Below are 23,366 nucleotides of genomic sequence, written 5' to 3'. Positions count from 1 at the left end.
CCAGAAAGCTTCAAATTTAGGATACAATTATTGTTTTATATATAAATCAAGGAAAATCTCAAATATTTTGCCAAGTCAAACTATTTATTTTAAACATACTTAAAATATTTTTAATATTGATATGGTCACTATAAGATGTTGTTAGGGTAGCTAATTACGTAATAAATTAAGACAGAAGGTCCCTTAAGTAGGGATTTAATAAATTAACCGACTCGGTTTTACATGGACCTCACTACTTTTTACGGTAGAAGAACTGAGTTGCAATACTTGTTTTTTTTTTTACAAGTTACGTTTTTGATGGCATATTAATGACAGCTTAGACGAAATCACAATATAACAATAGAAATGTATAATAAAAATTACATCATAATTTATAATAATATATCAATTTTTTGTGTGTATATAATAATATACTTTTACTTATTCAGAGGATAATGGACAACCAGTTCTCAATACAAACGTCGTCCTCACTTTTTTTCTCTGGATATTGACATAACGGAAGTTATTTTTGCACAATATGTATTTTAACCATAGCTATGCCCCTTTATTTGAATGTACCTATTCGCTTTTTATTATTATTAAAAAGTTAGGAGCGCAAAACAAATTCCACACGAATGTTTTTGCTCCTAACTCTGATAATAAAGAAAAAGTCAGGAAAAAAATAAAACGAAGGGGCAAAGCTGCGGTTAGTTTACATCAAAGTTGAAATTATTTTTTATAATATTAATTAATATCCAGAGGGGAAAACGAGAACAACGTTTTGTGTGAAAAGGCGTTGTAGCGCCCCGTCGTCTACTTTTGTCTTAATCGACCTTGGTATGGAATTCAGAAATGTTTACACAGCTAATTAAACTACTAAGCTTTATAAATGCCATGCGCGATATGGAGGTTTCAGAACAGAACAACATGTACGTTCACGGCGAAGGAGAGTTGATGGTGCCAGCGCATTTGAATTTTAGTAAATTCGTTTTGGACCGACTGCGGAAAGGAAACCTTGACGGCGCGCGCTTGGTAAGCACTTTAGAATACGTCTAGATGAGCTCATTGCTTCATTTTGCCTAATAACCTTATATTTAATATTAGAGGTATTCGAGTAGCAACCAACTTATTACAGCATTATCGAATCTTATACCTTTAAACGAGCAATTCTTGTATATATTATATACTTATATATTTCCGGGATCTCGGAAACGGCTCTAACGATTTTGCTGAAATTTGGTATATGGGGGTAAACAATCGATCTAGATTAGCCTTATGTTAGGGAAAACGCGTGTTTTCGAGTTTTCATGCATTTTTCTTTCGACGCAAAATATGGTCGCTAATTTCGTGTTGCTGGCCTCTGTCCGTCTGGTGCAGCGGGTTAAGACGCTGACGGCAAGAAACAACCAGTGTTACGGGTTCGAATTCCGCCCTTTTGCTTTTTTTTATATGTTCAAGTTTATATATATTTTTGTATTTTTTATTGTTTTTAGACAAGTTTTAAAAAATGTAGTTAATCGTTGAGATAGCAATATATACTTACTCCTCAAAAGAAAATAAGGGCTACTGAGTTTTTTGGCTGTAACTTAAAACATATTCTATGTGATAATTTTTTTACAATAAAAAATGGCATTCTTTTTTTTACAATTTAAGTGTATTTGTGTAACCATTAACGAATAAAAAAAGAAGTTATAATGAAAATTTACTTCTCTAATAAAAAAACTTAAAACTTAGAAATCACTGAAAATTAAACAAAATGACTTTAAATCACTAAGTACTTAACACTTTTGTTAGTAACGGGTATGTACTCCTCTTTTAACATTACATTCTTGCACCCTTGAGTGCTTGCTTTCGATCAAGTTTTTCACATTCTCCTCTGGAATAACATCCCAAGCCCTTTTAAAAACGTTTATGAGTTGCTGCTGGTTGTTAACCTCTTGCTCTCCCTAACACGTCGTTTTAATTTAACTGGTCCCACAAGTGTTCTATCGGATTTAAATCAGGGCTGTTGCCAGGCCATGGTAAGACATCAATGTGCGCTTCATCAAGTACAGCTTTGGTCGCTCGAGCTGTATGAGCACGGGCATTGTCCTGCGTCAGGATGAAGCCAGGGCCCACTCGCTGTGAAAATGGGATCACGTGGGGTCTAATGACGCTTTCGATGTACCCCTATGCATTTACGGTACCTTCATTTAAAATGACCAGCTCCGTTTTCCCGTGTAGGCTTATGCCGGCCCAAACCATAACATTGGGCCCTCCGAAACGGTTAACTTCATGGATGCAAGCTTCAGAAAAGCGTTCGCCACGTCGTCTCCAAACTCTAACACGCCGATCGTCATTAAAAAGCTTCACTTTGCACTCGTCTGTAAAAATAATCATGCCCCATTGGTTAAGGTTCCAGTTCAAATATCGGCGACAGAAATTTCTACGATTTGTACGTTCAACCCTAGACAGCGGAATTCGAACCACTCGTCGTCTGGATGTTTGGTGATCTTCATGCAGTCGGTTACGAATCGTTTGGTCACTGACACGAGTACCTGTCGTCAACTGTAGTCGATTTTGTAGTCTACGAGCCGTCACTTAGCGTTCTCGTCGGGCACTTAATCGGATGTAATGGTCCTCTTGAGCAGTAGTAGCACAAATTCTACCTGACCCAGGTCTCCTTGCAACACTAACGGTCCGCTGAAAGCGATTCTAAGCATTTTGAATTGCTTGACGAGAAAATCCTAGCCGCAAAGCCAATGAACGCTGTGAATTACCTTCTGCAACCAGTGTAACATCCCTGGTTACAGTATTCATGTCCTCGATGTCACTCCATTATTCATTAAAATGAATATTTAATGAATTTTCTTAAGAAAACCTTATTTTTTTGTACTGCCCAAGTCTAACCAGTCTCAATTACAATGTAAGGTAAAAATGGTTCAACAAATTTAATTCCGTTTTATTATTATCCATAGACAAATATAATGCAACAACAACCGAACAATAAAAACCAAACAATCGCAAAATCGTATTTCCTCCACAAACATATCTGACAGTTCTCTATAAAAACTACACACAACGTTTTTATCCATCAGCGATACTGCATTACGGGTGAAGAGCTAAATGTTCGCGAGTTGACGCAGCGCGCCGTCAGCACAGCGGCGGCGTTGATGCGGCTCGGCGTGGCGCGCTGCGAAGTCGTAATGGTGGCCGGCGAGCTCTGCACCGCCTACCTGCCTACCGTTCTGGCGGTCGTGTTCACGGGCGCCGCCTGCACGTCGATAGACCTGGAATGTGGCAGTGGTCAGTCAGTAGTTAGAGTAGAAACATTGCACTTAACTAATTGTGAGACTGCGAAATAGTTATATACTAGTGCAGATGGCCTTAAGTATACTCAAGCTCAGGTAAAATTAAAATAAAGATCAGTGGCGTAACTATGGCAGGAAAAGCGGACAAAATAACGAAAGCCTCTGGTCTGAGGGATGCCGCAATCAGACCGGGAGGCCGTGAGCGCAGGCCTCCAATACCCCCGCTCGATTAATTAGTAAAGTTGGTACCTAATAGTTACCACTACTACCCAACCTATAATGGAAAATGGGTTGAAATATGATAGGTGGTGAAATTTTGCATAGAAGTGCAAATAAAAAAAATTGGTTTGCAGCAGTAGATTAACTCAATATCATAAAAAACGACTAATTCTGTACAGAAACCTCCAAACCAAGTGACCAGGGGGCGTATTACGATTGTAGTAACATGCCAAAAGTTCTTGACTTTCAGGTTGACGAAAATGATCCACATCAGCAACATGTTATTACGATCAGTATACGCCTCCATTTTTATATGCTCTTTAGTGTAAACCTTTCAGTAAAAATATTTATATTTCAGCTATCTTGTTACACAAGTTTAACCTAACCAAGCCGAAGTATGTCATCTGTACACGCTTGTTTTGGGAAAGGTACGGCGATATACTGACGGGTTTAGATTACATTAAAACCTTCATTTGTTTCGACGGCCTTGATAACATGGAGTCAGTGGAGGATATGGTTAAATGTCACGTGGACGTTGACGCGTTTCAGCCCGTTGATGTAAGTGGGAATGATGTCGGGTTGATCATGTACTCATCTGGCACGACTGGCATGTCCAAAGGCGTTTTGCTCACGCACCAAAACCTCCTTGCGAGGTTCGAATTAACTGGATACGTGTAAGTAACCTTTTTACATGGAAGTCACAATTTGGTTTCACAACCATAAATGTAAAGTTTTGGCGCCATTTTAGTTCTTGGTGCGCTATTCATTGAACTAGGTTGACTCTGCACGTCACAATAAACTATTTTGCTACTTTCTGCTGAGAAGAACAGGAGCCCGATTCAGAATTAACGATTTGTTATGGTTTTAATCTTGTTATGATACGACCTTGAAGATCGCTCACGCTGATTGGTGCATGCCAAATGAATTGGAAAACGTGCGTGTAAATAAATAAATATTTGGGGACAATCTCACACAAATCGATCTAGCCCCAAACTACGCAAAACTTTTACTATGGGTACTATGCGACGATATACATACGAATATAGATAAATACATACCTTCCTTATATACATACAATACACCCGTGACTCGGAAACAATTGTGTCCATCAGTCATAAATGCCCTTACCGGGATTCGAATCCGGGACCATCGGCTTCATAGGTAGGGTCACTAGGTCACTACCCACTAGGCCAGACCGGTCGTCTTAATACAATTATGTTTTCAGGTATAACGCCCAGCCTTTCAACGTGGCTTACATTAATGTCGACCACACTACGCATTTTTTACTTATGACAACGTTTAATCTTATTTGCAATAATAAATCAATTATTTATGGTGGAGATGTCATCATGGCGGCCAAACGTTATCAGGTATACCTGGATATATGGATAATTAATTATTAAGAATTAGTTATATAGAGATTGAAAGAATATCTTCTGATTCTAGTTGGTTTATGTAAATAAATGTATATACATAAGGGGACATTTTAAACAGATCAACCTAGCCCCAAACTAAGCAAAGCTTGGAGTATGGGTACTAAACGACGATACATATATACTTATGTAGATAAATACATACTTGACTGACCATGACTCAGGCACAAATATTTCAGTCTGGGCCGCTTCAGAGGGCTCACCACGAAAATCGAATTTCGTTATCTGCCTCTTCATTTTCCTTGCATATTTGAGCGATAGAAAGACAAATAATTGAACAAGCGAAGGGTTATTACATCTGTCTGGTAGCTGGACAGATTTTGGGAACCATGTTTTTCGTTTTATTGTCATTAAGTTAAAAAAAACTTTGGCGTAAAATAAAATGTAATACTTCAATGTTTTACGTTTACTCAACAAAAAATTATAGTCACTTTTAAAATTATGTTTTCGGTAACAGTCTTCTAGCATTTCGTGAATCAGAAAACCTGATTCCTAAAAAGCCCTTTCCTGCTATCTTAAAGATGACTCAAGTTAGAACGTTCCGGGTCCGGGGTCTCAGATACTATAGCTTTCTATAGAAAGCTTCACGTGATCACCGATATTTATCATAGAAGGGAGTTTTCAGAAAATAGTGTACCCAATTAGCGTGTTTTTTGTAATTAGTTCTTAAGAAAAAAATGTTTATACTACGTCGGTGGCAAACAAGCATATGACCCGCCTGATGGTAAGCAGTCTCCGTAGCCTATGTACACCTGCAACTCCAGAGGAAACATGCGCGTTGCCGTCCCTAACCCCCCCCCCCCCCCCCCTCCCACTCGTTGAACTCTGGCAACCTTGCTCATAGGCAGGAACACAACACTATGAGTAGGGTCTAGTGTTATTTGGCTGCGGTTTTCAGTAAGGTGGAGGTACTTCCCCAGTTGGGCTCTGCTCTAGATCTGGAATGATATCCGCTGTGCTGTGCCCTACCACACAAAGCGAGATGACATTCGCAATGCCCATACGTCTCTTTTGGACGTAGTTTAAGGACGTCCCGGGTCCGAAACTGAATCGCCGTCAGTTTTGTAACGACAATTAGGCATAAAATCTTTCTGGAATTCACATTTTTGCCTTTTTAACTTCGTAATATTGCTTATAGTTTATGAATTGAACCAAAACCAAGTTTATATTGAAATGTAATGCTTAATTATCGTTACAAAACTGACAGCAGTTAACTTTTCTTAACAACTCACACTAATGGGTAGACTAATTTTCTAAAAAATCCCAGAAAACGATGTTTCGGAAGCCACGGGCCGGACCCGGACCGGTATTATCTTTACTGCTAAGAGAGACAGGGAAATACTAATACACCCTTTGTCTCTCTCAGCAGAAATTACCCAATGAAGAGGTAAATATCCCCTTAGCGAGCTGGAATAAGTCGGAACTGCGCAAGTGTGATGAACTGATGAATTAATAAGCTCGTAGCGTTTGTTGTAGGTGGACATGATGGTGGCGGTCCCTAAAGTTGTACAAACGTTATTAACTGAACAGCACGAAAAGGATATCCGGTCACTCAAAATTCTCTACTCTATTGCTACAGCTCTTCCTGTTCAGACTGCGAAAAAGTTCGGCGAAAGGCAAGTATTTAAATAACTACCTACTTACCAGTCAAATCATATAAGACCTGAGGTTAAAACCTCAGTACATGTATTTAGTTGTTGAATGTTATGATACCATCTACCTGGCCAGATAGTGGGCTCAACATAGACATAGACATAGAAAATTATTATTCAACATCACATGAAATGGCAGAGTTAACAGACAGTGACATTTAATACAGATAAGCCTCAAATTTAGACTTTGAAAGAAATTGAGTTGTATATCTAAGGGAGACATATTCATGAGTGTTAAAATGGAGCTTGCCTCAGCATAATGTTGCAGTGTATTTACTACAACGCTGGTTTTCAGGCAGACCCTTGATATATTATCCCTTACTCGCTGTTAGTCGGAAACTAAACGGCTTAGAGTTATGTTATTATGTATGAATGTACACTATATGTATTATAATTTGGACAAAACAAATGCTAGTGTGGTGTGAGCTGAAATGAAAATTAAAGTATATTAACTTATAAGATTGATATGATAACATATATAAGATATATATGCGTGTAAATATACTTAAAAAGGTAAAAATAAATAAATAAAAATATAAGGTGCATAAATATTATCATTATAAATATGACGGCGTGGCTCTAGTACCAGGAGGTAGCGTGATTTGTATTGCTATAAGTTGCTGTTTAATCCGCAATTTAAAACTACTTCTGTATTTAAGTTTTTGAGGGGTGGTGGTATATTATTCCAGCATTTCTTTGCTGTATATTTGAAGCTACCTCGAAATGCAGCAGTACGTTGAAGTGGTAATACCAATTCGTTACAAACAGATCTGATTCCATACAAGCTCGACCTGCTTGCACGCCATGTGAACTTATCGTACAGATAATCTGGCTCGGAGGTTTTAAAAACTCCAAACAACAAAGATGACAGGTGTAGTTCTCTACGAAGTGCCATTTTGAGAATACCCGCTGAGTTTAAATAAGGTGTCACATGCTCTCGCGGTGGAATTCCGAAAAAATAACGAGCACATGCATTCTGCACTCTCTGTACTATACGGTCAATGCGGGCTCGTAGAGGGTGGACCATACATAGACTATGTCTGCATAATCAAATTAAATTTTATTCTAAATTTTAGAAAGTACCAAAGAAATACGACCGGTTTTGACGACCGGTTTGGCCTAGTGGGTAGTGACCCTGCCTACGAAGCTGATGGTCCCGGGTTCAAATCCTGGTAAGGGCATTTATTCGTGTGATGAGCATGGATATTTGTTCCTGAGTCATGGGTGTTTTCTATGTATTTAAGTATTTATAAATATTTATATATTATATATATCGTTGTCTAAGTACCCTCAACACAAGCCTTATTGAGCTTACTGTGGGACTTAGTCAATTTGTGTAATAATGTCGTATAATATTTATTATTTATTTATTATTTATTAATACATAGTTTGATTCGCAGATCGACGCTGAGAAAATTCCGGATTCGATATAGTATTTTGAGTTTATAAAATGCATTTCTTGTAATTTCCGCAATATACCCCTCGAAACGCAATGACTGATCCATTAGTAATCCCAGATTGCGTGCCTCCGATACACATTCTACCTCATTTCCCGCGATAATAACTGCTGGTTTATGATATGAGTTTAGATTATATGAGTTTAGATTTACTTGGATTTAACACCAAGCAGTTGGACTCTGACCAAGCTGTATTAATTTCTAGATCTTCATTTAGTTTGGCAACAGCGTGTCCTGTATTATTTGGATGAAATAAGATGTAGATTTGAATGTCACCAGCGTAAAGGTGGAAATTACAATGGAGTTACGGACATCTGCGGTATAGAGAATAAAAAGCAGTGGACCCAAGATAGAGCCCTATGGTACTCCTCTGGAGACAGCAGATGGCTTTGACTTTACACATGACCCTGTATCATTTTGAAGTTTAACGATCTGAAACCGACCACTAAGATAACTGGCAAACCATGCAAGTGCCTGTGACTCAAAACCATAGTATTTCATTTTAGACAATAACAATTGAGTGTTAAGAGGCCGTTATCGATTTTAGTCGCAAAAATGTCAAATTGACAGATTTAGCGCATGAAATTGTACACCTTTTGTTAACTATTAGAAATAACAAGTACTGGTTTCTATTAGAACGTCTCGTTATCTTTCATTTTAATGTTAATTTTTGAAAACAGACTCACTTAATTAGTAATAATTTATTTCTGATGGACGTTTAGGTAAACGCGCGTAAAGCAGTGACTTTGTCGATCTTATTTATAAATTTCGTAAAGTTTGGACTGCTACAAATGGTAATTTTGTATTATAAATATCATGTACTTCAACTTTAATAAACTACATTTTTGTTATTATATATTTGAAGTAGTGTAAATGAAAGTTAGACGAAATCAATTTTCTCCAGAATTGGGTTTAAAGATTTTTATTACTCATAAAGAACAAAAGTTCACTTACAATGAGCTTAAACTATAAACAATTTCATACGTGGTTTACAATCACATCCAGCTAGTCGATGATACTTAATATACATTATCACTGATATATTTCTTCAACTTGGTTTTAAACATTTTTAATGACTTACAATTTTTCACTTCACTAGGTAAGTTATTGTACATCTGTGCTCCCTCGGACATGATGTTTCTTTTGCCGTATCCTGTTCTGTGCTTAAATAATTTAATTTTGTCTGTATTTCTCAGGCAATGTCTAAAATTTCGTTTTGTTAATGTAATGTTTGTATGTATTTTATTTGTTAGGATTTTTTGAATTAAGATACAAGTAGTATAAGGTGTATAGTTGTTTTATATTGAATAGTTTGGTTTTTTTGTAAAGTGTTTTGGTATTCATAAGGTAGTTATACTTGAATAAGGATTTTATTAACTTGTTTTGTGACCTTTGTAAAGTTATTAAGTTGGTTTTGGCAGCACAACCCCATATTTCGACTAGATATTCTAAATTACATTTTACTAAAGAGTTGTATACAGTCATACGTACTTTAAGAGGGACACATCCAGCAATTTTACGAAGTGCACCAGTTAAGGAAGTTAATTTACTTCAAAACCAGTGACAATTTCTCTGAAAATTGACTTAGTTTCAACGTAATTTTGATACTTAATAACAATCTACAACATTTGCTAAAACTGTTCTTATACATCATTTTGTATAATTTACTATCATAATTTTTTGATGAATTTTTAAAAATATCCCTTCTCGTCACCTATTACCGGGGACGCACGCTTGAGACCTCATTATTAAAAGGCTAGATGAAAAAACGTGCTAATAGAAACGAATACTTGGTATTTAGATATTACGTAACAAAAGGTGTACAATTTCAACGACTAAATCTATCAATTTTAATTTTTTGCCCTAAAATCGTTACCGGGCTCTTAATAGCATTAAAAGCACGAGAAAAGTCAAGGAGAGCCATTATCGTGCCTTGACCCATATTTTGTGCAGATAAGATGTTGTCAATCACATCCAAAAGTGCTGCAACAAAATTATTATAATGAGGTTGTCACATAATATATCATATTTCAGGGCACTCTGCTGAAAATGACAGATACCTACCTAAAAATAGTATCAAGTTAGCGAAAAATGTCCGGCTAAAGGATATACCTACTTAATAACCCCTTAAGTGATTAAAACTTCCATCATTGCGGCAACATACGGACGTGTCTTGAATATTCGTGCTGCATATTTTCATACAATTCAATATTTTTTGCCATAAGACGTATTTACTCTTACTAAAACATAAACTCTACTGCAGGTATCCCGACGTGAAATTAATGAACATTTACGCATCAAGCGAACTCAATATTATTACGAAGACCGTAATTGTATTCGATGAGTCCAATGCAGAAAATATATGTGTAGGCGTTGTTGCTCCAGGAGTTACGGTAAAGGTATGATTAACTTTTAAATAAGTACTTAACCGATCTGATTTTACTTAACCAAATTTCAGAAAGATGAAGCACAAAATATATTGAACTTCAACCAGCAAACTACTTGATAGCTACAATCGATAGAAAAAATACCTACTCGTACTTAGGGCAAAATTTGCCTTTCGAGCTCTACAGACCTTGCAACAAATTTTCATTTTCGATACACTGCCGACCCCCACGGACTGAAATTATCAGCATAGCGCGTACAATACCTATAGCACAGTCACATTTTTGTCCCTTATCACTATGGCTTTCGAACTTACATACTTATTAGAACGTGACAGGCATGGTGACAAGCGAGAAAAAGGTGACCGTGCTGCAGCCGCATGTCATTGCAAAACCGCTGTAATTCGGAAATATAACTCTTCAAGTGGCATATGTAATTTTTAAGTAGTTGGAATTTCAAATTTATATTACGTACTCAACCACAAGTCGGAGTCGTGCGACTTGAAGTGTTTTAAAGTCGTGTTATTTCAAGTGTTTTTGTGTTATACCCACAAATTTCCAAAAGTTTTGCGCCTTTTTCTTTTACCGTATTTGTTTTTTCGGTAATATTTCCGAGCTGCTGAAAAAGTCCTTAAACACCACCAGAATTTCCATGATCCTGAAATATAGACCAGAGACTTTTGAGATTTTGTTACTTCAGAGATTCCGTTGCTTAATTTCTGATAATTTTAGCCTGTGCGGGGTGCGCCTAATAAGTGCAACAAATTCAATCCATGTATTTAATGCTATGTACTTAGGGCAAAATTTGCCTTTCGAGCTCTACAGACCTTGCAACAAATTTTCATTTTCGATACACTGCCGACCCCCACGGACTGAAATTATCAGCATAGCGCGTACAATACCTATAGCACAGTCACATTTTTGTCCCTTATCACTATGGCTTTCGAACTTACATACTTATTAGAACGTGACAGGCATGGTGACAAGCGAGAAAAAGGTGACCGTGCTGCAGCCGCATGTCATTGCAAAACCGCTGTAATTCGGAAATATAACCCTTCAAGTGGCATATGTAATTTTTAAGTAGTTGGAATTTCAAATTTATATTACGTACTCAACCACAAGTCGGAGTCGTGTGACTTGAAGTGTTTTAAAGTCGTGTTATTTCAAGTGTTTTTGTATTATACCCACAAATTTTCAAAAGTTTTGCGCCTTTTTCTTTTACCGTATTTGTTTTTTCGGTAATATTTCCGAGCTGCTGAAAAAGTCCTTAAACACCACCAGAATTTCCATGATCCTGAAATATAGACCAGAGACTTTTGAGATTTTGTTACTTCAGAGATTCCGTTGCTTAATTTCTGATAATTTTAGCCTGTGCGGGGTGCGCCTAATAAGTGCAACAAATTCAATCCATGTATTAAATGCTATGTACCTATCGATAATTGCATGGAATTTGTTGCACTGTGAGTGGAGTCTAGCGACCTTTGAAAATTTCCCAGTCGATGTATAATTTAATTCGTCTTCAAAACGATATCCATTTTTGTTTAGGTAGTGAATGTAGAAACGAGAGAAGCTCTGGGCCCGGAGCAGCGCGGGGAGATATGTGTCCGAAGCCCGGCTCTGATGAAGGGCTACCTCGGGGCTCCCTTGCCTGTTGACGAGCAGGGATTCTATCCTACAGGCGACTTGGGCTATTACGACATTAAAAAGCGCTTTTATTTGGTGGATAGACTGACAGACGTGATCTGCTATATAGGATACATGGTATGATTTCTAAACTTATTAGAACTTACGCGGTTATCACACTCATAGGTATCCACATGCCGCTCTGGTGTGTGAGCGAGACAGTGCTATGTATATGTACCTGTAGCGATATCCTGCTTGCACAGCGAGCTTCGTGTGGATCCGCATCCAATGTTAAAATTGGAATATATTATCAAAGACGATTACAGCAAAACAAAGGGAGAAAGAAAAGTAAAACTAAGTTCCTATAAGTTTAAACATTGACTTACTTGACTTAAAATCCTACGTCCCCTAGGTGGGGCAGAGGGCGTCCACAGTGCGCCGCCATCTCGTTCTGTCTTGGGCTGCGTGCTTCGCCTCAGGCCATGATAGCCCGATTGCTGTCAACTCGGCTGCCACTGAGCGCCGACAGGACTGTTTGGGACGGCCTGATCCTCTCTTGCCTTGCGGGGTCCATTCTAGGGCTTGCCTAGGGATGTGGTCGGGATCCCTTCTAAGAGTGTGACCGATCCAGATCCACTTGCGGTGCATGATCTTGTGACCGATCGGAGTTTCACGGCAGGTATCTAATAGGCGTTCATTAGATATTCTCTCGGGCCAGTATATCCCGAGGATCTGTCGAAGGCACCGGTTAACAAACACTTGGATCCGCCGCGTAATGTCCATAGTGACCCTCTACGTCTTGCATCCATATAGCAGCACGGTTTTCACGTTCGATCGGAAAATTTTAAATTTTACTCCTCTCGTCAGTTTTCGAGACCGCCATATGGGACGAAGCTGTGCGAAGGTTGCCTTAGCTTAGAAGCGATGTCCTCTTCAGTTCCTCCAGTTTTTGACACAACGCTTCCCAGATAGGTAAATTTATCTATTCGCTCTATCTGCTCAGCGCCAAGATTCAGCGCTAGCGAGTTTCCCCCCTTCGTACGCATTTCTTGAGTCTTCCGGGAGTTGATTTTTAGGCCATCGGTCCTAGCCTCACGCTGTAAGTCGTGTAAGCTTCGTTTGCATGTCGGCGTGTTTGTGGCTAAGCAGGCAGACTGATGGCATCAGCGTAGTCTAGGTCATCCAGCTGACCGGTTAACCCCCACTCTATGCCTCGGCGTTTACCATCATTTACGAGGTGCATAATTCCATCCAAGACGATGAGAAACAGCAAGGGAGATAGTAGGCAGCCTTGTCTGACTTCCGCGAGAACTTTGATATCTTCGGAAATAAGGCCGTCGTGTGCGACTTTGCAGTCGTAGTTATTGTACACGACTTTTAATAGGTCTCGTAGCTTAGGTGGAACTCCAATCTCATCCAAACGAGACCAGATGCTGGACCAACGTACCGTGTCGAAAGCTTTTTCGAAGTCAACGAAGGCAAGGTAAACTTCTCGTTTCCATTCTGATGCTTCTTCTAGGATGATCCGCAAGGTATTGATCTGGTCTGTGCAAGAACGATTTGGGCGGAAACCTGCCTGTTCTCTCCGTATGAGGGGACCAATTACCTTCTTCATTCTATCCAGTAATATTTTACACAGAACTTTGGCTGGCACTGAAAGTAGTGTGATTCCTCCCCAATTTCCGCACTGAGTGAGGTCACCTTTCTTCGGGACAGTAATAAAGAGACGCTTGTTCCAATCATCAGGAAGTTCTTCAGCATTCCATACTTTGTAGGTGGTGATCACGCGGTTGCGTGGCTGTGTCAGGTCCCAGGGTGGCCGACGGGGACGTGGATGGCTCGGACTGGCTGAGGCTCTGTGTGGTTGTGTCTCACCACTGACACCACAGATCACTTACTTGACACTTTATAGAGAGTTCTGACTCACTGTATCAAAACACCCATCAAGCCTCGACCTCAGCTTCCCACCCCTAACTTTCTTAACGCCAAGAAATTAGTATAACCATTTTTATTGCCTGCCTCTCAGTAGACTTAAAGACTAATTTCGTAGCTAGTTATCAAATAGGACTAAATCTACGTTGGTTATTTCCCCTGCTGTCGCAGACTTAATTATGTATTTATGTCCCAGAAAGATACTTCTATGCCAATTCTATTACCCCCATTTGTCCAACCAATCTGTCATTGCAGTACAAAATTGGTACAAAAGCAGGAATATTGGGTGGTCAATTGACCAATCCAACTGTCAGTTTAGTTATCTGTGTTTAATCAGAGATTGTGATATTTTCTCTTAAGCAAAGTCCTATAGAAATCGCAAATAATGAAAACAAACCAATTCACCTTCCAAATGAGTGTGTGCGTGACATTTGACAGAACGACACCGTGTTGATAAACTGCGCAAATTATATTAAGAATAAGTGTAAAAACCGTGTAATAAGTGAAGAATCTTGCCTGAAGTTATGGCACCAACGGTGCTCCTTAAGTTGAAGATCACAGAAACACTCGGGTGAGCTGTATTGTTCTAAAAAAACACATTAATTGACTTATGGGCATCACTGTAAACACACGCACACATAGAACATTCAAAATTAACAGCAAATACTCGGAAATAATCGGAAATAACTTCAAATTAAAAGAACGGTATTTAGAATAAACCAGTTGATTTTAGACTGGCACTGCTGACGCTAGTGACAACTTTGACAGTGACAGTTGAAGGAAAGCATACGTTCAGAAATCGCTCACGTTTACAAAGCTAGTTACAAAGAACTAGTCAACCATCTTCCGAAAGAGGACGCTACTAGCGGCAACAACGCACGCTTGAATATTTTATTTTATAAACACATATCTTGACAACGAAAACAAAAATGAATTGTTATGCGTGCCCTAATTTAATCGAAAGCCGATTAGAAATACTAGAATGTGTAGCCTGCGCACACACTTATCACTTTAGATGCCTTGGGATGACACTAGAATATTACACCGAGAATCTGCAAGACCTAAATAGGATATGGCTATGTCCATGTTGCATTAACGTAACAACTCGTAGAAAGAACGACAGCACGCCAGTTAGAAGAATGTTCGAGACGTCTTATTTAAACGAATCAGGCATGTCAGTTGACGAAAATCACGGTGAACCGCGATCTCGCTTGACGGTAGATGAGTCCAACCGAAGCTCTTTAGGCGACACCTTTAAATATCAACAGCCCCCAGAAGGACAGTCGAGTGTGACCATAGAACAAATTAGTACTTTGTTAGACGCAAAACTAAAACACAACAACACTATTGTAGTAAACGATTTAAGGAAATTAATACAATCTGAAATCGATTTAGCCATCCAGAAGGTTCAAGTCGAGTTCGCACAAAAAAACACTACTTTAACAATAGAACAAGAAAGAATAGCACAAGAACTACACACAACTATAAAAAAAAATTGAGGATCTAAAGCTTCAACACCAGACACTAACATCTGAAATACGTGAACTGAGAGCTCGCTTAGACGGGAAAACAACGACTACTGATGATAACAGCCAGAAAAGATTCGTACTGTATGGATTAGATGAATACTATGGTGAATCCGAAAATGACCTATATCCCCGTATTAATCACGTATTTAATGATATCCTACACATTCAAATAAACGGTTTCATTGAAACCGTAAAGAGACTAGGGAAAAAGGGAAACCGTCGTCCCATCCTAATTCAACTCCTAAGCTCTAGGATGCAAAAATATGTTCTTGACAACGCGCGTCACTTTAGAGGCACTGGACTCGCAATCTCTGAAGTTCTTGATGGTGAAGGACTAAAAACCCGTCAACAACTTGGGGAGCGTCTTCGTGAAGAGCGCAAAAAGGGAAACCACGCAGTTATAAGAAACAGCACCCTTTTCATCAATGGAAAGAAATATATTCCGACCTTAGCGATCCAAACATCAGTGCAACAGCCCACCGAAGTACAACAACTACCCCATCAGAGGACCGAATCCACACATAATTTGGACAGTCAGTTTACACAAAGTATAGACAATATACATCTAAACCAGAATCATACAAACAACACCGCGGTAATACCGGAAACGGCACATGCTGATGTTGGTACGCAATCGCAGTTTTTTCGACTCTCCTAAAAAACTCACATTGTTTCATCAAAACATTGCAGGTATATTGAACAAACAAGATACATTAGATGTAATTTTACAAGATTTTGAGGAAAAATGTCGCCCTATCCACATAATATGTCTTTGTGAAACCTTTATTAAGTTAGGCGATGAAACAAACTTAGTACTTGAACACTACAAACCTTTGTGCTTCTACTCTAGACGTTTGGAAAAAAGGGGAGGGGTGTGTATACTTGCTAAAAGAGATTTGGATTTTGAATATACTAAACTATCATGGATTGAAAAGCTTTGTCAGGAAAAGATATTCGAATGCTGCGGTATTGACATTCCCTGTTATAATATTACTATTGTATGCATTTACAGAATACCAACAGGGGACGTGGACAGTTTTTTTCAAAAGCTTGATAGACTTCTTAATATTTTGACCAAAAATTCTACAAATAATAGACGAATACTAATATGTGGCGATTTTAATATCGATAGGTTTAAGTCTAGTCTTGATTCTGCCAAACATCTCGAAACCACATTACTAAGCTATAACTTTAAGCTCCAAATTAACGAACCTACACGTATAACTGAACTATCGTGTACTTGCATAGACAATATAGCCATAAACTTTAATATTGAAGACACTCCTAAAGTTCATCACTTAAATTTATCAGATCATTCTGCACAAATAGTTGAAATCCCAGCCAACATAAAATTAATCCCAAATTCTTGGTATATTCAGAGACGGGACTATTCCAAAACAAACTGCAACAAATTCCGAGAATGTCTCAATAGCTTATCATTTGCTGAAGTATTAAATTGTAACGATTGCAAACTAGCCTTTAATCTTTTTCACAATGATATACTCTTATATTTCAAGCTTTGTTTTCCTTTAATTTCGGCTCGGGTGAGATCAAATAAAAGGTTGAACTGGGTGTCCAGAGGAATAAAAATTGCTTCTAAAACTAAAAAGGACTTATTTATGCAATTCATTAACACAAAAAATAAAAACGACAAAAAGAAACTTAAGAGTCATTACAAAACCTACTCTAGAATTTTTAAGAAGTGCATAAGGCAAGCACAAAAAAAACAAAACACAAACTTAGTCTCCAGTGCCAGGAATGTAGCCCAAGCAACTTGGAACATTATAAACGCCAAACTAGGTAAAAATAAACCCAACCAAACGCTAGGTGACATAAATTTTAAAGGAGAAACGCTTAGTAGTCCACAAGATATTACGAACGCTTTTAACAAACAATTTCTAAACATTGAGGAAAATGAATCTAATAAACAGGATAATTTTAAAAAAGACAACATCAAATACAATAGCTCTACCATCTACTTAAAACCAACAGACCAATTTGAAATAACAAAGGTCATAAAATCGTTACGTAACTCGAAATCATGTGGTTATGACGAGCTTATAACGTCTATAATCAAAGAAAATGCGGAGGTGTTGGCTTTACCACTCAGCCACATCATTAATCTTTCAATGATGCAGGGTACGTTTCCAGAAAAATTAAAGATTAGTATAATTAAACCGGTCTTTAAAAAAGGCGATAAACATGTTTCAGATAACTACAGACCTATTGCATTAATTCCCATAATATCTAAAGTATTTGAACGGGTGATGTATTCTCGAATGTTGAATTTCTTTGATAAGTTTGATGTCCTGTCTGATCGTCAATTTGGCTTTAGAAAAAACAGGTCTACAACTTCGGCTATAATTGAGTTGCTAGAAGATATTGCTGAGAGCAGAGAAAAAAGGTTGCCCGTGACAGCAATATTCATGGACATGTCAAAAGCGTTTGACTATGTCCAACACAATATTCTATTAAACAAATTGCATAAATATGGCATACGTGGGATCTGTGCTGACTGGATAGAATCGTATTTAGTGAACAGGCAACAGTTGACCGAAACTACAAAATGTTGTCCTGAGACTCAAACTGTTGAAAAGTTTCAATCTGACATTGAAATTGTAAAACAGGGTGTTCCACAAGGCAGTATACTTGGGCCGCTATTATTTCTTGTATATATAAATGATCTACCTAATATTACTAAGCACAAAGTAACTCTGTTTGCTGATGATTGTTCCGTTGTTGTTTGCTGCAAAGACCCTGCTACCTACGAATTTGAAGTAAATACTGTTTTCCATGATATCAATGTTTGGCTAAATAATAATAAGTTAAGAGTTAATTTAAATAAAACAAATTATATGGAGTTTCATGCTCCTCAGGGTAACCCCACAAATATTGAGATTATGTATAAAGATGTAAAGATACATAGCGTAACATCTTTGCGATTTTTAGGCGTTATGATAGATTGTCACAATAGTTGGGAAGTCCACATTGAACACATAGTTAAGAAATTAACCAGGTTTATCTTTGCTCTACGTAGATTGAGGAATATCGCTTCCAGGCAAGCAGCGGTATCGGCATTTCATGGCCATATAATGTCCAACCTCCGCTATGGCATCATCTTATGGGGCAATTGCAAAGACATTGACAGAGTTTTCAAGGTGCAAAAAAATGTGTAAGGGCCATCTGTAGCGCCCGAAGTAGAGACTCATGCTTGCCATTGTTTAAAGAATTACAAATACTAACGGTCCCTTCTTTATATGTATATGAAATCTGTCTTTATGTGAAAAAAAATCTACACAAGTTTAAAATACAAAAAAGCAATCCGAGAATAACATCCAAACTCCATGGTTTTAATTTGTGCTATCCCATTGATCACAAAACAGCTTACTTTAGAAAGAGTGTATTTTATATGTCTATTCACACATTTAACCACTTGCCTAATGAAATTAAAATACTTGAACTACCTGAATTCGGACGTAAACTTTATAAATGGTGCTTAGACAAAGCTTACTATAAGATAAGTGACCACTTTATGCCGTCGAGTTAGTATGACATATTATTTGTTACCAATAATTTTATTCGCATCACATGTAATATTTATTTTGTATAATTATTTAGCTGTAAGATTAGTTTTAGTATTAACATTGTACGCCGCATCGCGGTTGATTGTGATGATTCTACCCTAACATAATTTTAAGATCATTGTAACTCACAATATGACAATAAAGATTTCAATTTCAATTTCAATTTCAATGCTTCGTAATTATGCACTGTTGACAGCAAATCATGATCTTATCTACAGTTTATATTAAATATTTTATTTGTGTAATTTTTTGTAGACATATATATGTTAATTAACAATATTTTATTGAAAACAGCTTATATAAATATTTTAGGTTGGCAAATGCCAACGAAAGCTGTCATATTTGTTTACATTATTTTACTTTTTCTTTAGGACTTCGGTATACATATATACCTAAGCAAACCGTTTTCTAACGAGTATGTACATCCACTTTTTTGTGGAATACATTCAGCTGTCATGCTGCTACGATCGACCGAGAAATAACAAATATATGTCTCCTTCTTAGCACAAAATGTCCGACAAAAAAAAAATGTAATAAAATAACCGTTTAACCGTTAGCATACTTGAGCAGGTGTCCCCTGGAGATATTGAAAGCGTGCTACTGCAGCACCCGGCCGTGAGTGAGGCGGCGGTGGTTGGCAAGCCAGTGGGAGGAGAGGTGGTGGAGCTGCCCGTTGGTTTTGTGGTGCTAAAGCCTGGTGCCGTGGCTACCGTGGACGAGCTGCAGGAGTATGTGGACCAACGGGTGAGATGTCTAATCCTTGTTTTGCAATCGACTTCCAAAAGGATGAAGTTTTCAATTCGGTTGTATGTTTTTTTATTAATGTTTGTTACTTTATAAGTCCGTCATTTCTTAACCGATTTTGAAAAAAATCCAGTTTTGATGATGAGATACAATGAGAATCGAGGGAACTCCTCGAATATTATCCTCGCATATATATCGTGAATTTTATATTATTCGAAAGAAAGGGAAGGCCTTTGTGCAGCAGTGGGACACAAAATAGGCTACATGTATGTATATCAACAAATCAAGCATTTAGTCATAAAAGTGACAATTGGTGAAGTGGTCTAAAACGGTTCTACAATAACGAAAAATCTCTTGATACTAACGTAAATTTGTTCCCTCTGTCATCGACTGTTGACTGTGGCGCCTCCCTGGTGGGTGTAAGATATATTAGTTATCTGACAGCTTAAACCTAAATTGAAGATTTCCCTCCATAAGTTTTCTTGCATTAATTAGACTCCACAACTTTCAAATGCCACTCAAATTCAAGGTCATTTTGTCTCACGATAGTAACAAAATCCAAGCAGCACGCAACCGCCGCGACGTGGCGTGAGTGAATCACTCAAGCGGCACAATTCGTATCTCCGCCAGAGTTGAAGTCATACATGACTTACACAAAAAGTTACGTAAAAATCGGAAAATTTTGAAAATAGTGTTCTCCCCGTCTCAAATATCGTGCCTTAAGTCACAGTCGCTCACTACCTCTAGCTTGCAGAATGATTGTTACAGGTATCGCGGTACATGCAGCTGCGCGGGGGTGTGCGCATTTTGCACGAACTCCCGCGCAACCCGCGTCGAAAAATTTTGCGCAAGCGTCTGAGGGACATCCTGGCACTAGAGTAATGTTTAAGCCATCACATCAAAGTCATGAAATGGTCTAATTAGACATAATGTGCATCAATACATAAAAGTTAGCTTTTGTTGCGAGTGTTAATTTTGAATACCCATAGCCATACCCACACTCATACCTATACCAAAACTATTCATAACTAAGCTACTCGTATTTTTACAAGCTGTTATTTAACTTGCCCTGTTACTATTGATAATTTGGCATATATAAACCATAAGCAAGTCACCGTTGATTTGCATTTAAATTCGACACATATTCAACCGGTCAGCCAAGTGTTCGAATTTCGGTAGCTTAAAAAATAAATATAAGTACTAAAATTTAAAGATTAGCATCAAGAACAGAGCTTTAAAATATTTCAATATGATTAGCCAATAGGAGATCCATATAGTGTTAGTAAAGTTTCAGAAATCTTAAAATTAAATTAGGTTAGTGACGTACAATTTACAAATAATTTGATACACACATGACACATTAAGATAATAAATAATATAATAAAATAAGTAAAATCTAATGCCTTAACAGCTTTTGATTATTTTAAGGCAAGTACCAAGTTAAGATAAAAAATTATGGAATGTTAAAAGGGTTTAAAACATGATTTTTTAGCGCCAAAAAAAAAAATATTAGCTCCTACAATATAATATTAATACACAGCCAAATTATATTATTATGCCCAATGAAAGTTCCTGTTTATCATTTTAGTTGCCGTAATAATAATAAGCTTTTAAATCCTCCTAATAGAATTAAAATCGAGTAGTCAATACCACTAGCTTCCCAATTTCTATCGCTCGTATTTCACTAGATTGCATTTCGCTGTTTTCCACAGATTTTCGAGTGACGAAATCAAGCGCTCGAAATTCAAAAATCGGCCCCCAGTTTGATCATTACAGACCTTTGTTAATATATCTTTTGGCTGATTTGCTGATGACAACTGAAGTCTAACAAAGAAATACAGGAGATGAGACTTAATTTTTTAGTTTATAATCTCGTAGGTAGCACGTTCAATAATCGTCTTTATCTGTGCCTGTCCAAGGATTTATGTGGTTGCTATAATTTCATCGCTGACTATGCGGGCTGCGGCGTAACTTACTTTTGCAAGTTATGCTAACTCAGTGGCCTTTGAAACATGTGGCTGAGATGTTATCGTGCTAACAATTTCTGCCTCCACGCTAACACTTTCTAGACTAACTCATAACAAAATATATGCCGCCACTCTTCCAAGAAAATATACCGGTTTGCATGATACGGTGAAACCTGGATAAGTGGGACATCAAAGACGCACAAATTTGTCTCACTTAGAGAGGTATTCCCCTTAAAATAAGTAGATTATAAGTACATTTTAACATTTGCATGCTATTTCGGCTGAATACTGTGACAATATTGAATGTAACACCCTGTACCTACGTATTCTTGCAAATAAACGTTTCTATTATATTCTATTCTATTCTAAAGAGTTCACAGTGTCTCAGTTAGCTAAGTACCAATAAATAAATAAGTATCTCATTTACATACAACATTAATATAACTATGTGAGAATAGATGTACGAGTATATCAGTTATAGAGGAGGTAAATAAGCTATTTTATAAATATTATTTATTAGTTATCTTTCAAAACATTGAGTGACTAAAAAAAATTAATTAATTTTGAATGATTATGCAAAAGCTAGACTTAAGTAGGTCTGATTTTTCAAACTTCAGATAAAATTATCTGTCATATAAAGATAACACTCTTTTTTTCTTCTTGCTTGTGAAACAAAGGTGCCCAGTGCCCTCCTACTTAAGGTGATGCTTGGATATCAACTGCAGCTGCATTACTGTTGCAGCGTCCTTGTTGCTGCCGCTGTTTCTGTCAATTTCCTTCATAAAATGAGTTAAGGAATTAACGTCATCGACGACGAACGACGCCGCAGCAGAAATGCAGCTGCAGCAGATATCCAAACGTCACCTTTATACTGTGCCAAGAAAAGATAAAATAGCATAGGCAAGGCAATATTTCTGCAAACCAATGCAAAGTTATGTACCCAAAAGGTACTAATTGCATCCTATTACTAAGCCTATATCGAAGTAAGCATAACATCACGGAGACTTTTTGTGAACATTATGATTAAATTTTGATGAATTAGTTACCTACATGTTTTACCATAAAAGAGATGGCGGGATGACGTCGACGCTTTTTGCAGCGACTGGCGGAAACATGGCACCAGACCGTGATGAGTGGCGGAAGAAATAGACCGCGGGCCAGGAGCTTATAACATCAGTCATCGCCTCCCGGCTGATACTTTGTCAGATGATAGTTAAGATGCTATCATGAATTAAAAAAAAATAGTCAGTCGGTTATATCGTGGTGGAAAGGCCGTCAGCTATTCACATGAACATGTAAAAAATACGCGCCTTACCACTTTGTCCGCAAAATATGCGTAATGTGTAAATTGCGTAATCTGTTTATTTATAACGCCTGATGGAATGCTACATGCAAAGTTTCATGATTTTGTTATTTATTACATAAAAAGGTAAAACGCTTATTTTTTATATGTTCATGTAACTAGCTGACGTTGTTACCACCGTTATACAACCGGCTGACGATTTTTTAAACTAGCAATAGCATCTGAACTTCATCTCATAAAGTCTCAAACGGGAACCGATGAATGAACAGG

At 37.6% G+C, this 23,366-nt stretch overlaps 1 protein-coding gene across 1 annotated transcript; it reads left to right on the top strand.

The window, feature by feature from the left end:
• The first annotated feature begins 409 nt into the window (after positions 1-409).
• Positions 410-22,156, top strand: LOC133526843 (luciferin 4-monooxygenase-like). Its single transcript, XM_061863646.1, has 7 exons — positions 410-1,011; positions 3,057-3,264; positions 3,847-4,162; positions 10,294-10,429; positions 11,960-12,175; positions 19,653-19,826; positions 20,595-22,156. Exons 1-7 carry the CDS (start codon positions 832-834, stop codon positions 20,706-20,708), a joined length of 1,344 nt encoding a protein of 447 aa, XP_061719630.1. The 5' UTR covers positions 410-831; the 3' UTR covers positions 20,709-22,156.
• Positions 22,157-23,366: the final 1,210 nt, after the last annotated feature.

The sequence above is a fragment of the Cydia pomonella genome, chromosome 17, assembly GCF_033807575.1.
Source record: "Cydia pomonella isolate Wapato2018A chromosome 17, ilCydPomo1, whole genome shotgun sequence".
Classification (NCBI taxonomy): Eukaryota; Metazoa; Arthropoda; class Insecta; order Lepidoptera; family Tortricidae; genus Cydia; species Cydia pomonella.
Note: the sequence above shows the minus strand (reverse complement) of the source record. Positions and strands in the feature narration are given on the sequence as shown.

Excerpts from the sequence above, each read along its gene's own strand:
- LOC133526843 (XM_061863646.1), top strand. The coding sequence starts at position 832 with ATGTTTACACAGCTAATTAAACTACTAAGCTTTATAAATGCCATGCGC. Across the intron at positions 1,012-3,056 it reads ACCTTGACGGCGCGCGCTTG|CGATACTGCATTACGGGTGA; the intron begins GTAAGCACTTTA and ends TTTATCCATCAG. Across the intron at positions 10,430-11,959 it reads CTCCAGGAGTTACGGTAAAG|GTAGTGAATGTAGAAACGAG; the intron begins GTATGATTAACT and ends ATTTTTGTTTAG.